Source organism: Hirundo rustica, chromosome 3 (assembly GCF_015227805.2).
Source record: "Hirundo rustica isolate bHirRus1 chromosome 3, bHirRus1.pri.v3, whole genome shotgun sequence".
NCBI classification, from domain to species: domain Eukaryota; kingdom Metazoa; phylum Chordata; class Aves; order Passeriformes; family Hirundinidae; genus Hirundo; species Hirundo rustica.
This window is the reverse complement of record NC_053452.1, coordinates 66,189,709-66,207,959: the sequence shown is the minus strand read 5'-3', so window position 1 is coordinate 66,207,959 and position 18,251 is coordinate 66,189,709. Positions and strand designations below refer to the sequence as shown.

The 18,251-nt window shown below is 41.8% G+C and overlaps 1 protein-coding gene across 1 annotated transcript in view; it reads right to left on the bottom strand.

The window, feature by feature from the left end:
- Positions 1–7,494, bottom strand: part of CEP85L (centrosomal protein 85 like) — a 106,846-nt gene extending 99,352 nt beyond the window's left edge. The window contains exon 1 of the mRNA XM_040058089.2: positions 7,386–7,494. Within this exon, the coding sequence (XP_039914023.1) occupies positions 7,386–7,434 (49 nt within the window). The 5' untranslated portion in view covers positions 7,435–7,494. The remainder of the gene's footprint in view (positions 1–7,385) is intronic.
- Between the last annotated feature and the right edge of the window lie 10,757 nt (positions 7,495–18,251).

The following is an 18,251-nucleotide window of genomic DNA, read 5'->3' as shown; positions in this document are numbered from 1 at the left end:
CAATATAAAAAGAAGGACAGTACCCTGGAAATTGAGAAATAGTAGTTTAAAAAAAAAATCCTTCATACAATACGCCATCAACTCTATTCAGGATACTTTCAGTCAAAACCAGCCCTTCTTTTGTTTGACTTTATAACTACAATCACTTTCAATGTAAAGCTTTACACTACAATAATTCTACCAACCACACAAAAACCTTTGTTCAATTAGTTTGGTAATTTCAGATGATGAAGAGAACAGAAAGTATTCAAGACTGCAACTGATAGCTTTGGTTTTACTAAGTAGCAAAAATTATGATGTTTTGAGCAACGGCATTTCCAATGTCTTTTTGTGCTTTTAGTTAGGTCACTACGCTTCATGCTTTGTTTTCTTACTACCCACAGAACCACCAGGTTCAGTGTTAGCCGCTGAACTTTTATACAAAGCACTAATTCTCAACTATAAGAATGCCCCCCCCCCCTCCCCGGCCCGAGACACTGAGAATTGCCAAAAGGTCTAAATGCTGAAGGAAGGCATTCTGGAGAGAAGACACCATCTTATAAGAAAGACAGGCTTGAAAAAAAGAAAAAAGTTAATTTGTTTTGAAAAATTCAAAAAAGTTGCAGCTTTCCACACCATCTGGAAACTATGCTACGGAAGGAGTAAAACAAACATTAAAAACATAAGGATACCTTATAAGGAATCTCAGATCTGACTCCAGGATCATTCAAGAATGTTTCTCATCTGAATACCACACCACGTCTCTAATGTATCAGAAAGCTGAAGGCATCTTTTTCTTTTTTAATTGCATTTGCTAAGTCTACTTCAGGTATTTAAGAAATGAAGCCATTGACTTGACACTACTTGCAGTGCCCTTCCTCAGCAGGACTGAGAGAGTCTCCCACCACCTCTTCAGTCATTATCCATTATTATGGACTCGCTTAAACCTGTGAGTCCACTAATTGGTGGAAGTTACACTGTCCAATGGAATTAATGTCACTTTTTCCTGATCTTCGCTTAACCTTCCTTGACCTTCCTGATAAATCTGGGGATTAACTATATACTTCCTGGTGTCACCTGCAGCAGCAAACCAAGACTGTGCTGTGAGACTTCCACTGTCCACCAGCCAATTGAAGAGCCAGTATGTTTGACTCTAAATATCACACACCTGCCAGATATCAGGATAGATGCTTCCTGCAGTGAAACGGACAGGTTCCTGTCAGATGCCTGACACCAGGGTCAGGCAAATGTAAATCACTCATTCAGTATTTAACCGCAGCATTTTCCCTGTCCAGCTTGCCCAGTTAGTTAGCTGTAAGGTTGAGCAAGTGCTAGAGTGGGCACATGGGAGGCATACAGAAAGGTAGGAGCAACTACCCATTAGATTATTTTAGCTGCAAAATGAAATCATGCCCTGCAATCCACCTGCATACACAGCCCTCCAGGCAAAAAGAAGAGTTTACCTGCAATGTTTTCCCACATTTCAGAGACTATCACACCTTGAAAGAAAAAAAGAATAAAAAATTCTCAAAACTCAGCATCTTTTCTTTGTGTTACTGACTCCTTTTCCAGATGGGCCTTTCAAATCTCAAAAAAAAAGCAGAGATCCCTGGGGAATGAGGAACAGAAAGATGCAGTGTCATTTACGGCACGGCCGGCTGCAGAGAAATAGGTCATTTGAGCGTGGCTGTGCAATCAATAGGATGTTTGCACTCAGGCAACGGAGCCAGCTGCTGTGGAGCACAGTGCCCAGGGAAAGCTAGCATCCTCAGGGGCAATTCCACAGAGGTCAGCAGTTTCTGAGAATATGAGGGATGATGTGCCAGGACTAACACACTTGTGAGCATATTTACATGAACTGTTCCCTGCTGCAAGTTCTCCTGCTCTTCTTCAGCCATCCACCTCTCGGCCTCTGCAGCTGGAATGCAGCATCCCACAGGCCACATTTAGTGCCTCCTCAGCTTGCCCAAGACAGTGAGAAACTTCATGTAGGAGCCTAAGGCAGGAGCCAGAACTCACTATACTTCAGTACACTTTCCCTCAGCGTTGGCAGGAATAGACTTCAGGACACTATATTTAGTATTATTCCAGAAAAGAAATATCAAAATGTAACGGCTTCCTCCTGAAGAAGTTTTATGGAGTCCAGCTGCCCAGATGCTGGTGGGGGCTGCAGGGAGGCCTGCGTGAGGATTGTCCAGGACTGCCAGGCAATGGCCTCAGCTGGTTCCAGACAGCTTCGAGGAAGCCACAGCAGGGCTCAGCTGAGCCCCGCTGCCATGACGGCCGTGCCTCAGGGAAAGCATTTGTTCAGAAAGAACAAAACACTCCCCATGAGCACTGAGTGAGGGAGAACAAGAGTGTGAGAAACAGCCCTGTGAACCCAGAGGGAAGAGAAGGAGCAGAGGAGGAGCAGGAGCTCTGAGCAGAGGTACCCTGTAAGGACCTGGAGAGACCAGGCTGCAGCAGGGGAATAGCGTGAGGAAGGAGTGCAAAGAGGAGTCGACACGGACTGACACCATGGCCTGTTCTGCCCGTGACAGCAGCTGGCAAGCAATCTCTGTCTTCATCTCAACACAAGCTTTTCCATCCTGTTCTCTCTCCTGTTGCACTGAGGATTGGGAGCAGCAAGCAGCTGAGTAGTGAGCCAAGGCTAACCCATGGCAAAAGCCAGTAGGAAAGCCACTCTTTGAATCACAGCGAATAGGTCTGAATGTATTTTAAAGCTAATCACAACCACAATGAGACTGTTTCATTGTCAGCGTACAATTCTAAGACATGTTTGGCCACACAAGAGATTACTGACAACTGCAACCAAGTCAGCGCTTTTTCAGCCAAAGAACCACCAGCACAGGAAATGACAATTAGTTTAACTCCCTAACTATTAAACCACAGGCAAGTTGTACGTTAAAAACAAGCATCCAAAGAGTACAGAAGGCAGAGCAATTGATATTGAACGAGAATAGTACTATTTCTCTTCTCCTTAACTAACGTGTCCACAACAAATAAGCTTTGCTTTCAACAATGGTAGATGATCACCTCTGGCTACAACCTCAAATCGCACAATTTAGGAGGCTTTCAGCTATTCTTAACACCATGCTCCATACTTTGAAACACATGGGTTCTTTAACAAGTATTAAGTGCCTGGCTAAATCTTAGCATGAATAATTTTGCACTTTAAGAATCAATATTTGATTGACATAAAACCTAGACTTTATTTGGAGAATTTACAGGTGCTATTTTCCTATTAGCATTTCCTTCACCACCTCCCCTTAGGACAGACAGAATGGCACAAGCTGCTTTTTGCTACATATTTATTCTGTGAAACACCTTAAAAAATACATTATTCTCAAACTTATTAAAGTAATAACTACTTCCTTTAATTAAAATTTTAAAAGCAAAGAATTACTGCAACCACAAGTCTGTATTCAGTCAGCTGAAGTGTAACACATGGAAGATCAGAATAACTGCTAACCTCCAAACCCAACACTATAATACCACCTTACATCCTTCATTCTTCTCTTGCCAAGCAGTTAAGACATTAGTGTTCTGCCCACATTGAAAGAGTGGATGCTATATCCATAAAAGTGAGTTGCCTGGAGGGAGGGAAAAAAATGATGTTGTTTTTGAAGGGAAGTAAGTAGCTCCTGTTAACCATCACTCAAACACAGATTGTCATTTGACCCCATAGTGATCTGTAAAAGACAGCAGCAGCCAATCTGGCAGCCTGTCTTGCAGCTGGAACATTACATTTTTAAGTCTGGGTGAACAATCTTTATAATGCACCACATACAAACACATTTATACACTTATAACTGGTAATCAATTTGAAATCTACACTTGGATTAACCCACCATTTATTGCCTTGCCTAGCCTATAAAGATAAACCTACCTTTTCAAGATGCTTCCAAAGCTGCACATCTCCACTAGCAAAGCAAGAAAACTTGTTACAGAAACAAAACCACCAGACTTCTCTTCCTCCACCTCAAAGGCTGAAAATGAGTGTCAGCAGCCCCATCTTCCCCACCCTGGCTGAGTTAGGCAGCTGCCTGTGAAGCCCACGTGTACCCCAAGAAGGCAGTGCCCCAGGGGCCTTGCTATGTGTTGGGACCTTATGGCTGCTGACACTTTGCTTGTGACATCATTAAATAATCTTTCAGACCCACTTGTGTCACGCTGCCAGTGAGGCTCAAGTACAAGGAACGCAGGGCAAATCACACTGCCGGGGCTCCAGGAGCAGAGAGGTGCAGGCTACTATTTTTAGGGAGTGTCAATAAAATCCTTTTGATGCCCAACATTACCAATAGGCCACAATGGACAGTGGAAAGAAGTTTGACTAGAGGTGGCACAGTTTACTAAAAGTAATAAATATGTGTTACTTCATTTCAAAGAGTGCTTGCTTCACTTGCCACAGTCATCTCTTGAACACACATGGCCTAACCACATCCAGATGAGCACTTTCATAGTGTTAAAAGAGTTATTAACCAAGCGTGCATTTCAAAGGCTGGTCTAGATAAATAAGCAAAGGGATTATAATGCAGTATGCCCTTCACTGCAGTTAAATCCCTACAGCACACGAGTAACTGCTGTCTTTATAGAGGTATGCTGCAAACTATGCTGCAAGAGTTTCATAAACAGTCATATTTACAAGAAGACTGAAAGACTTAAGCCAATCATATACATTTCAAAAACAGCAATTTAATTTTTCAGGACAGGCACTGAGACTGCAAGGAGCTGAAATTATTTTGCATGAGCAGCAAACTCATTAAATTCACTGATTATACATGAAGCACATATCTAAAAAAAAAAAAAAAAACCAAACTCAGTGGGATGCAAACAAGACAGCAATTTTTTTTTTTTCAGAGAAGGCACTCCTATTGAAACAAAAAACAAGTACCATTTGGAAATCAGAAGAAAGAATAAAACTGAAGGTCACAAGTTAAATATGCTCCAGAAGTGTCCTTGCCTGTTACATTTTAAGATAACCAGAATTAATTTGCACCTATTACTAAAAAACTGGTGATTCCCCTGTGTAAATAGAATAGCTCAGTAAGCACCTATCTCTTAAGGTATGACTTTCAATGGTTTTCAAAAGTAAGACTATTAAATACCCATATCCATAGATAACTAAAGTACAGCTAGCAAAATAGAAGGATTTTCAGTATAAAAATATGGTTTACCCAGAATTATCAAGTCATTAACTGTTATACTCCCACACCAATTAAAACCTACATCAAAGAGCTGCCACTGAAGCATTAAACATATCTTGACAGAAAAAGGTTCCTTCAGCTTAAGAAGTGCCCAAAATCCTGCTTCCTAGCAGGACACTACTGTTCTGCTACAAAATACTTCTCCCACAAACAGCTTCCTTACCAAAAAAACCCCAAAAACTAATATGTTTTTTACATGTTAACAATAACACAGGATCTTAGTAGCTGTCATTCCTTTAGTAAAAATACCTGCATGGAGCTAATTAACTTCCACATCTTTAGACAGATTACAAACCACACAAAACAGGTTCTCAACTGTTTTTTGCAGTAGGACAGATAAAGGAGGGCACTCCTCTGTTGGAAATTATAATACACACATCATCCCTCAAGGTTAAACCTCTATCTACCTGCCTTCAAATTAACCACCACGTTCTGTTAGTTTATCTTATCTGAAATTAGATCTTTTTTCTACCAGTTTTGCTACCTTACACTTCTACTGCTTATAAACATACATTTAAATAATCAGGGTTAATACAAGTCCAAAACTAAAAAAGGGATGGGGGAGGAACTAGAAGCAGTACACAAAATTTGTTCTCAAGTCTTACAGACAATTCTGAAAAACAAGCAAAGCAAAATATTAATCCAATAATTCACTGGGATTGCTGATAAATTCAACATAGTACTAAATCACTTTATTTGAGCCCAAACAAAAGGAAAAACAATGTATCAAATGTCACAATCTAAAGTTTTCCAAAACAAGAGAAAAATGAACGCCAACAACCTTTGCAATGGTCTGAAGTTAGTGTCAGAGTACATGGTGATATAACCTTTTAATATTCCTGTCCAAAGGACAAATAATCAAGAACTGAAACACCCTACATTCCCGCAGTTTCCATCAAATTAACTGAGATCTCCATACCTATTGTTCAGAATACCCACTATCTTTGCAAGCCGTAGTACAAAGATAATGTAACTCCATTCTTTTGCAGGAAGCACTAAATAATTTTTTAAAATGCTTCAACAAGGCAAACGCGTTATACATAGATATTCATAACTTAATCACAGTACAGAAAGAAAAAGAACAATGCCTTCTTTCACCTTATAGGGATGAACATTGGCCTACTTGTAGAGATTCAGGCAGCTGCTACGAATGTCTTAGCAGCTCTTGTATTTGCAAGAAAAACCCTGTCAGTCCAAAGCAAAACAATCTCACCATTTAAATATGTCAGCTAACTGCATACATATTATACAGTCATCTTTTGCAATCCCAAAATTAAAACATAAATCCAAATTTCTAAAGGAGAGAAATTACTCCAACAGCACTTCTTTGCACTTGCAATGGCAGAGCCAAACCACAGACCTCCACTTGTGATCAATTGCTTCAATAAATCAAAACATGACAAAATATTTGCAGAAGCCCTGCCAGAGTAAGACAGGTGATACAGGCGGTAGTATTTTCAGACCCTTTAAAAGGCATCCTAAAGAGCCGGTACCTTGCCTTACCTGCCCAAAAGCAATGCTCACACGGCTCTGCAGCCAATTCACTGGTTTTGCTCTGTCAGTTTGACAGCCGTGACGGGGGAAGTCAGCCCATCGCTTGCACAGAGGTGTTTCCCCTGGAACAGCCTAACTCCAAGCATTAACATTTCAACGCATCCCTGCCAGCCCGCAGGAACTAGGCTCTAATTAATCCAGAGACAGAAAAGTGGTGGAGGAAAAAAAAAAAAAAAAAAAACCAAAAAAAAAACCACCACCAAGACTCGACCCATTTGTTCCGGTCTAAATTTAAAACGAAAAAGCACCAAGAGCAGCACGATTCCAGACTCTGCTTAAGGGTATACTAACATAAATCGGGGATGGAAGAGAAAGCCCAAAACATGGAAACGGATTAAGTAGGTTAAGCTCAGCTTTTGTCATCCGCTGCAAGGTCCAGCTAAGGAAACGCTGAGCCCCCGGCTGGGGCCGATTCGGCGCCAGCGGCACCGGGCCGGCCCCCGCGCCCCCTCCGGGCGCCACGTCCCGCTCCGGGCGCGGGGCAGGGGCCGCGCCGCTTCCGCGCTGTGGGACGGAGCCGCTTCCTCCGGCGTTCCCGCGGGGACCCGAGCCGGGCCGGGCCGGGCCGGGCCGGGGGAGGGGAAGCGGCGCGGGCCCCTGTGCCTTCCCCCCCGCCCCAGCCCCTTCCCTCTTAGCGCTCCTTACCCGCCTTGTAGCCGCGCAAGCCGGGCTGGGGGTGCAGCCCGCCCCACATGGTGCCGCGCCGGGCCGGGCCGGGGGACCGCCGCTCTCCGGCGGGAGGGCTGGCGGCCCGGATGGGCGGCGGAGGCGGCCGCTGCCGCTGCCCCTGCCCCTGCCGCTGCCCGGGGAGCTCAGCGGGGCGCTGCCGCCGCGGCGGGGGCTGCTGCCCGCCCCAGGGGCGCCGCGGCCATGCTGCCGGCGCTGCCGAGCGCGGTGGGACCCGGCCAGCCCCTCGCGGAGACAAAACTTGCTCTATTGCGCTGCCGCCGCCGCCTCCTGCCTCTCCGGCGCTGGCAGCGGGGCGGGGACAGGGGCGGGAGCGCCGCAGATGCGGCGGCTGCTGCTCGGGGCCGAACCGCTTACATAACCCGGCCCACCGGGCGAGCTGCAGCCGGGGGCTGCGGCGGGGGCTGAGTGTGCAGGGGCCGCCCCGGCACAACCCGGGCCGGGCCGGCCCATCCCAATCCATCACATCACATCCCGCTCAGGCCCTGCCGGGCCGCAGAGGTGTTTTTGGGCTCGGGTTTGTCACGTATTCGCCGCCCGCTCACCCTGGGCTCGGGGCCGGAGCTGGAGAATGCCCTGAGCTGCCAGCACTTAGCGTGGTGTAAAGGTAATCGGGAAAAGAAGGTGAAATGCCTGACTCCAGGGTTGCGGCATTGGAAGTACTCAAGGCCAGTGTGCGCATACTTTAGTAAGTAGAGCTCATAATAAAATCGCTATTTTCCTCTACTTAACGTTTGTTTTAGTAAGAAAACGATGTGGAAATAAAGAAGGATCGTGACATCCGGTTGAACGGTCAGTTCCACCAAAAGATCCACAGTAACATCAAAAAGTTTAAGTCCCAGGACTAGGAACAAAATGCTCCTGTCAGCAATAATTCAGTCCCAGTAAGAGGCGCATCCCCTCCCTCCATGCTGCTTTGAGTCTGTTCGAAATACTTCAAAAGATAATTCTGCAATAGCAGCTTTCCTGTTAGCGTTGCTTGCAACTGCAGCCTGGTGGTCCCCATGTAAACTGCTTTATGAAGAAGACCCTGACTCAATCAGCTATCCACTTTATCAGACAAAAACAAAGATAAATTGAAAGCATTTGGACAGCCTCTAACTTCTTCAACATAGGCATACTAAGATTCCAAAATGCACAGCCACCAAAAGAAGAAAAGCGATGCTTCAGTAGCATTGTAGATTATGATAGACATGATAGTTTAGGGAGGTGAGGTGAAACGGGATCGGTTCTGTGTTTGTATGGAGCCATTCACAATCAATAAATAAAATTGTGTTCAAACATTTCCTGCTGACCCAATGCATTTTTAATTAGTAGCTGATGATCACAGAACAGCTTTTATCTCTTTGGGAAGATTAAAATGTTTTATTTCAGCACAAGTCATGTTTTATTTATGCCTAGCTTGGTATTCGTAATGTACTCAGTAAAACAGGCCTCAGAAGTACTGAGCGTGTAGAAATGCTGCATGTTGTTATTTCATCCTCTTTCTTATCTGTATAAAGACCTTGCACACTCACCAAAGACCTGATATGATGTGCATTCCTCGCCAGATTGTTTTAACTTCAAAGTGTCCGTGGGCGTTCTGTAGGTAGAGTTGTAAAAACATAGACTTTAAATGTTACCAAATACTGAATAAAAAACCCAAATAGTAAAACTGCAGGAGATCCTGTCAAAACCTTCAGACTGTTGCTAGAAGTCTCTGAACGATAAAAGGTCAGAAGCATTTTCAAGAAGCCACGAATACTGGTTTACAGCAGAACACCAAAGCAGGAACTAAATTTTTGTTGATGCCACCTCAGTGAAAGTGTCCAGCCTTCAACCCTGAAGCCAACGCCAATATTGAAGAATATTTGCAAGAGAGATGCATGGTAGGTAAACATGAATATTAGAAGAAATAATAAAAGCTAAGGTGTATTGCAGAACTTTGAATACAAAGAAACATGTAAACAGCTTAGTTTAAGACCTCTTTAAAGGACTTGACTGCATGTACATTGTAGCATACTATTTTGTTGGATTGGCTTGAGAACTTAGCGTATTTACAGGAGAATGCGGTGAGCCCTAAGGAAGCTGAATTTTGAGGCGGGAAAGGTGTCTAGCTACCGGTGAGAGGAAAAATTGCCTCATGACTGCTAAGCTCTGGAGTTTGTGGTGCTGTCCTGAAATGCAGCTGCCAGAATCCAGTGGTATATCATGACTGCAGGGAAGCTACATGCTGGAAATGGTGTGGTAAATGTTCTTCTATCTTCTGAAAAAAGTCGCTGCAATGGTTTTACGTAATTTGTATTGCCATTCGCAGAAGCTTTACAGTTTCTTATGTATCTCCTGTCTAGTCAGGAACAATACCCCAGAAGAAAAAAAAAAAGTTTAAAAGGCCAAGATGAGGATGGCAGAACACAGCCAGACAGTCTGGCTGAATCCCCTTTGTCCACAGGGCTGTGACTTCCAAGGTGTCCCTACTGGGACATCTGTGCTTTGACAGTGCTACTGCTCAGAGCAGACAGAAAAAAACAACTGTGCTTAAGTTGAAGCAGTCTGATAACAAAACCTGAGACACTTTCATTGTTATGATTGGATTTTAAGGTATTTTTATAGAAACTGAATGTAATTAGCAAAGCTTTTTCACTACAAATGACAACAGTGTATCTATTGGGAAACCAGGCCAAACTGAAGCCAGTAGTTTTACTCTATAAATAAATTTTAGCTTGTTAATTTAATGCTTTATTCTTTATCCAGAAATGTTTTACAGCTGCAGTCTGCTTCTGTTTACAGTTCTAGACCTGTAGCAGTATTCATTTTAGATTTTCAAAGATCTCTTGAAAAATTATGGTTATCAGTCTCAAACTCCTAAAAAAAAAAAAAAAAAAAAGAGCTTGTGCCATTTAATGCTGCTGAAGCAATCCCACATTTTCACGTGGATCTCAGCTAGGCAATGCAGTGGACCCTGAGGACACCCTAAGTCCTTCTTCTTAGCAAATCTCTGTTGTCCCACCTGCGAGGCTCAACCATGCAGAGGGGGTGGGTGGTGGTGGCTCTGCTCCACTTCCCATGCCTTTGTACCTCTGTCCCAAGGGAGCATACCTACACTAAGGTACTTGCATGAGAGCAGAAACATGGAGTCAATAAGGTTGGAAAAGACCTCCAAGATCATCCAGTTCAACTGCTAAGCTTGTCAACTCTTACATCTCTTGGGTTGATAAGAATTAAGGGTGTGACAGTCTGTGTGACAGTCTGTGTTCCAGTGGTGCCTCACTCAAGAGGGGTATCAAGGTCCTGATACTCATGGAAAACAGCAGCACAGTATGGGGGGAAAGTCATGTAACCTTACACGTGAATAAAACTGTAAGTGGAAACAGCCTGCATCCCCAGGTAATTATTGTGAAATGTGATGCTCCAGACAGTGAATGGAATCAATTTCCTAGTGTCTGAAAAGCCTTCTCCCCGCCTCTTTTTTTCTGACACAAACTCCACCTGCTTGGCGGAACAGAGGAAAATGGCAATAGAAAGTAACAGCTTAAGCCTGGTGCTAGGCAGATACTGTCTCACTGAGGTCAGTTGGAGCATGTCTTATTCAATGGCTTGTGATCTGTCTCCAGGTTCAGAAATCACATCCCTCTTTTTCCCCCTCAGTAAAAACATAATGCTTGAAGTGGAGTTAAGCTGAAGCATAACCTGTGAAAGCAGAATTTTCCTTTGAATAAGGCGAGAAATAAGTTCAGTGTTTCTTCTGCACTTGCTTTCGCATTTAATAAAATTAAAATATTATTTAAAAAACCCATATGGAAATACCTGAACACAGTTCTAAGAGATTGCAGACCATTTCCCCTATCTAATAGAATATTAAAATGCACACATTAGGCATATGTACATTCTATCAAAAAAACAACAGAAGTATTTTTGCAAGCATATCTACATTGTAAAATCATTTTTTTTTAATTAAAAAATTTGAAATTAAAATCACAAATTTTCAGTTACTGAGTTGCTTTACTAAGTACAACAATTCTTCCCCTCCACCCACAACTTTTTCAATTGCACACTGTGTCCTAGCAAAGTCTTGTCAGTCTTTAAGAAGCCTTAGAACAATTCCTCCTGCTTAGGGGAACAAAAAAAAAAAGGCGAGATGTTAAACTGTATTGGGAGCCACTATAATTAAGAACAGATTATCTTACCTAAGGAGCTGCACACCTGCTGGTAGGGGCATGCTGGCCTATAGAAGACTGAAATGTTTTGTTCAAAGTACACAGAGTGCACTGCACAGCATTAACAATAAATTGTGTCATCTAATATCTGCAAAGAAGGCATTAGAAATAACACGATGTATACAATGTTCTTACTTTTGCCTTTTCTACGAGCAAATGAGATTGCAGTTCTCACAGCAGAACACGATTTGATACCGGTTTGAATCTGCTTTACACTGTGCTTTTGCTAACACCTTACACCATGGGAGACAGTCAAACCAAGCAGCTCACTGTTAGCATACCTATAAACATAGCTATGGCTTATTACCAACATCTTGGAATTGCAGATTCTTCTTAATGTTCCAGCTTTCAGAGTCAGATTTTCACTTGAAAAATTATTTACATCATTGCTAAAAGACCCTTTGGTGTCAGGAATTTTTTACCTTTTTTGTGTGTATGTATCATATTCATTTAAAATAAGTCACAGAGAATTAAATCAACTTTGTGTTATCAACTCGGCGCAGGAAGAACGAGTGCAGGAGTGACATCCAGTGACATCTAACCAATAACTTATAAACAGGAATTTCCCAGGTACGTTTTTCTCAAGGGGAAATTCTTTGAATTCTGCTATCTATATTCCTTTTCCTCCATCTTCCCAAAGGCAGTAGAAAGGAAGAGGAAATATAAATGGTTTGGGAGGAGCTGGAGAGAATATGTTAAAACCAACAGGCCAGAGGCAAGTCTTCTCCCAGGCTTCCAAGTTTGGTCCTATAAAGTTTAAGTGCCTGTACCAGAACAGCCAGGGAGTCTCTTCCCCTGGACTCACTAATATATCCAGCTACCTTGCAAGACATTATGCTTTCACAAAAAAATTTTTTTTTAGAAATTGCTTCTTTTGCTCTACTGTATGACTTTTTCACAGATTCTCAAGTCCTTTTGTTCTTGAGCCCCCTGGAGTCACCTTCACTTTCTGTCAACACACTATCTGATTTTAGGAGCGCTGATATATTTTGTACTTGTTTCTCTGTGCCAAAACTTCTGCTGAAACCCAGGAAGCACCAGAAGTGCTGCAGTTCAGGGTTTTGACCCCACTGCCACTGACAATGCTCACGTTTTTATAGCTGGCATTTTACTTCAAGGCAGACTTGTTTGACTCCATGGTACACACAGACAAATGGGTTCAGAAGCATGATGCATCCAAAACTGGATGATATCACTACACAATAATTTGCAGAGTTTTAATGCTTCTTTATGTATGTTAAACTCCACCTCAAATGTGAAGTAACTGCTGTATTAGAAGGACAAAAACAGCATTTAGCCTGACCTGTTTAAACCCATCTGCTTTAAAGGTTAATCGAAAAGCACCCCCTCATATGCAGTCACTGCAACAACAAAGGTTCAGACCGTGTAGTTCATGTTCCTGGACTTTTTGCACCTCAGTGTTGAAAGGGGATAGCCCTGTTTTATTTTTGCAACAAATATCCCTGATGAATTATATAACTTTGCAGTAAATCAGAATTTTAAATTGTAACTAACTTTTACTGGAAGGCCAAACACTCTACAGCACAACCAGCCAGCAATGCGATGTTGTATGAATACTTGAAAATGGAAATTTCTTCCAAGTGGCCGTCATTATCTGCTTATAGCCTGAAATATGTTATTTGTTTATTCCAAGTCAGAAATATAACCTATGAATATTACCAGTCAGAAAATTATCTGGTCTCTTGTGTTTGAGCCAAACCCAATATTGCTGCAAAGGGATGAAATTTCAGTAAAGTCAATGGAGTTTTGCCAGTGCTTAGTTTAGTCAGCTCAGTACTGTCATATGTCCATATGTAAAAGTCGGATGGAAAAATTTATTTCATGCTGTAACTATAAATACTATAACTTAATGAGGCTCCCTACCCCATTTTTTTCTCCAACGACTTTTATTCTACAAAAATCACTGACATTGATTCTACAATAATTCATTGCATATTATATGCTAGAATAGTGTATCACTATTATAATTTTTTTTTTTTTTTTTTTTTTTTTTTTTTTTTTTTTTTTTTTTTTAATTCCATAACTAAGATGATGAGGTATTCTATGCTGGTAGAATAAAATCCAGTTTAATTGGGCACTTCTATAGCCACCCATCACAACCCCTGCAGGTGTCTCAGAAGCAGCCTGTTCCCTGTACAACACTCAAGGACCAGCAGCCAGCAGCCATGGCACTGCCGGGAATTGCCCAGTGTGCAGGACAGGCAGCCTTAGAAAACACTCTGGTTTTGATATGCCTGCTTCTGTAAAGCATAATTTGCTTATGTCTTGTGCCTTGTATGTTTCTCACAGTAAACTAATAAGCATATAGAACACACATTTTTAAATAAACCCTTTTTTCCCAAGGAGGTAGAAAAGGACTGAAATGCACAAATTGGGCTGGTTTGTACTGACCAACAGTGCCTATCAGATTTGTTTTGTGGGACCTCAGGGTTAATATATGACATGTATGAATCCACCACAGTATCCTTAGACTGTTTTGCTTTTGACTTAAAATTAACACAGACAAGAGTGTTTATTAAAAGTAACTTTGTGGCTCTGGCTTGGCTGTGTAAGATCATTCTACTTTTAACACATTACATGAGTGACCAAATTGATCTGGGAGGCGTAAACCTGTAACCTGATCTTTGGTCTCTTAGAAAACAACAAGAAATCATGCTCCTAAGTGAGCGTGTAACTTTCAATACATATGAGTAAAAGAAGCATAGAAGTTTAAGTATTGCTGCTTGAATTGTTAGGGACAATCCCACTCATTTAGAAATCCCATGGTTTAAGAATTGCACATCATTCAATGTGTTGCTGTACCACTCTAGTATTGTGAGGAAGAATATCTGGTTAAATCAATTAAAATGGAACTGAAGAATCACAGTTGCAGTTTTCTGGTTAGTGCAGGACAGTATGATATAAATATGCTCTATACTTCGACCATTTAGTTCTTGGTCTTACTATCTTCTGAGCCAAACTTCAGAAGGTCAGCCCACAACATGAGAATGTCTCCAGGGCTTCTGAAGGAAAAGTAATTGCCATCTGTTCACAAGAGAAGAAGTTTGAAAGACCCAGACAAAATGCATTAATAGGAAAAGAGAAATAGCTTAACTAAAAATCTGGATCTGGCATCCTTCCTAAACAATGCTGTGCACAAGCTTCCAATGTGAAAACTAAAAAAAAAAAAAATTAAAAAAAAAAAAAAAAGCAGCCAAACACCCCCCCCCCAAAACAAACAAAAACAAACAAACAAAAAACCCCAACACCTGAAACAGGAGATGACAAGCAGTCAGGAGGCCAAAATGGAGAGCGATAAAAATGCATTAAGGAAGTGCAAGAGGTAGTCATACTCACAACTCCCATCTGCACACTACCCCAGCAAATGCTCAATTCATTTATGGAAGTCCTTGCTCAATGACACTACTGACAATATGTTAACTGAGCCTTTCATGGCGTTTGCCCTGCTAGAACGCAGCCCCAGCAGTCATCATGACACAAGGTCTTTACTTAGCACAACCATTGCAATTAACAGATAGAACACGAAATATAAGAAACAAATAATAAGACAGCTATAATATAGTATCTTGAAATACATGAAAATACTCTTTGTCTTTCACTTCCATGTTCAAAGATGGTTGCAGCAGGGATAAACTCTCAAAATTTGGATTAAAAACACAAGAAAGCCAGGCATGATGCATCATATGAAGGTAGAAATCAGAAGCTAATTTTAAAAATGATAAATTGAATCACGTATTTCCAAAACACATTTGCTGCATTTTTATGTTACTGCTTTCAAATGTAACTGGTAGGTAGGAACACATAAAAAGCTGACTCTAACACACCTCTAGAGTAAACTGAAATATCTAAAGCCCCAGAAGTACGTTACAAACTCTAAAGGCTCTACAACATAACCATATGTACTCAGTGCTATATATCTTTGAGCTTATACATTCCAATTTAAGTAAACCAGTCTCCCTTGCACAGAGATAAGGAAACCGAGCTGTGTAAAACAAAAAAACAACCAGTCCACTCAAATCTATATTTAGTATTTGCTGCATCATGCTTTAATTGCTGAAACTGCCTCTACAAAAGCATTAAAAAATCACCAGAAAAAAAAACCATTATGAGGCACATTGAATGTTCAGAATAAAACCACCTTGAAAAATATATGCATGAGTTCTGAAGCACAAAGAAGTTCTAAAATCAGATGAATCATCAACATTTTGTTTCCATCACTGTAAAAAATACAAAGAACAAAAATATACTGAAACCCTCCTGGAGCTCACCAGCATGAACAAAACAGAATCTGTTGGGAGTTCACATTTGTATGAACAGAGAAGAAAAGAAAATGTTGCAAGATTAATTTCCTCTTTAAAAAGAGCAGAGAAGTTAGTAAATACAGTAACTTCCATTGAACTGGCAAGTGAGCCAGGTTGGATAAGCAGATCCAGATCTCTAATTTGAGAGGCTGTGAATTGTGTTTCCTTATCTAATGAAGTCCCTTATTTTCCCTCACTGTTTTTATTTTTTTAGCGTATTTTTTCATATTACTTTCAAGTATAATTTTACATGAAATATATATAGGTAGTCAAACTGGACCATTTGGTAGAAGACTTTGCAAATGACTCATTTATTTAAAATACAAGTGAACAGTCACCAAAATGGGTGGTTTTTGTAGAGTCCTGATCAACCATATCTCCACCTGCAGGGATTTCTCACAGAGAAATCCTGTCCCAAGTAGTGACTGCAGTATTGGGTTTTACAGCCCCTGAAACTCAGCCACATCAAACATTTCCTCAGCAGAGGCCCCAGACTGCACACTGAAGGTCCTCCCTGCTGGCGGTGATTCCATACAGAGCAGCACAATATGGACTTACAAGTTCTGTGGCTGGATTTACCAGAAAAAGAGGCAGAGAGAAGAGTTATTAGCTCCATGTTGAAGAGGACGAGCTCAAGGTCCTTGTGGCACCGGTCTGTGGGGAAGCTCTGCTTGCTACATATGCAGGGTTTGCAAACCCACTCGCAAAGGCTTGGAAAGAAATTTCATAGAACCACAGAATGGTTTGGATTGGAAGGGACCCTCAAGATCACCTAGTTCCAACCCTCCTGCCACCTTGCACTAGGCTGGGCTGCTCAAAGCCCTGTCCAGCCTGGCCTCAAACACTGCCAGGGATGGGGCGTCCACCACTTCCTCATATCTAATCTAAACCTGCCTTTTGTCAGTTTAAAGACATCATTCTTTGTCCTATCAGTTTGAGTGACTGGATCTCAGTAATGACTCCAATGATTGTATGAAGGATGAATAAGCACATTAGGACCATAAAACAAATTATCGAATTAGCTGTGCAACTTAAATCATACAGTTTACCACCCCAGCAGAGGACAGTTTTGAAGGAATTCAGGGTAAGTTTTTTTCCCAAGCCCTCATCCCCCATATGGTGAGCTCTTTGCAAAATCTGTCAGAGAGAGAGAGTTCTCACGAAGAACAAAAAGCCAGTTTTCTGAATGTGCTCTTTCTTCCCTCACCCACACCCTTATCAGCTCTATTTTTAAATACAAATCCAGCTCCATAGAATCTCCTGAGATCTGACAGTTGGTCACACTGTTACAGATTAAACAGAAGAGTGGCAGACTTGGCTGGATTTACTGCTCGGCACAGCAAAGAGGGAGACCTGCCCCTGAAAGCACATCACGGTGTCAGGAAATAGCATTTGCTGGACAGCAAATGAGAGTGATGCAGGCCTGCCCCTGCTCAGGACACACGACACAAATCCTGTCATCATATTTCAGCTTTGATGAGCCACTGCCAACAGCTTTAGCCCTGCTCAACTGCTGCAAATGAGTAGGCAACTCATTTACTGCCTCGCTTGTATCTGCCGAATAGCTGGCAAGTGCATCAGCAGAGTTATTCATGTCAGCCTGTGTGTGGGTGTGTGTTGAGGCTTTCAAAGAGATGGTGTAAAATATCTGTTCCTTCAGGCCTTCATGGTATAGAGTCTCTCCTCAAAATCTTTCACTCTTATTCTGCCCTGTAGTTTCAGAGATCACTTCCAAACTTGTGGGAGTGAGTCCTGCTGTGGCCATTTCAAAGCTGATGAAAACAGAGCATACAGCAGCCCACTATGGAGTTGGGGAGGGGCTCTCCAGTTTTAGTGTTGTCCTGTTAGACAGTGCTAGATGTGCTTACTATCCATAGGTTTGTTTATTCATAGCTCAGTGAACTGACGTTTTGATTCAAATTGATTTTTTTTGTAACGGTGCTGCCACTATTATTAAGCAGTTTCAATTCCTTTTAAAAATAAACAGGGAGAATCCAAGCAGATAAGTTACCTCCATGCTGTGCATGGCTGTTAGAAAAAGCATCAAAGAATAGATAAAATTAAAAATCAATGCACTTTTTAGAAAATTACTGTTTCCTTAGTACAATTAAGTACTATTGTCTGAACTCTTTAATGCTACCCAGCTGGCTAATAGAGGCAGAACAGTTATATTAGACAGAAGATTTTTATTAAAGACAGCTTTAGTTTTTCAAACAGCACAGGTTTTTCTGGCTGGCAGAGTATCAGCTTGCCTGGTGAAAACTGTTTTCACTTGGAAAGAAGAGATGGGTATAGGATGTACCCAA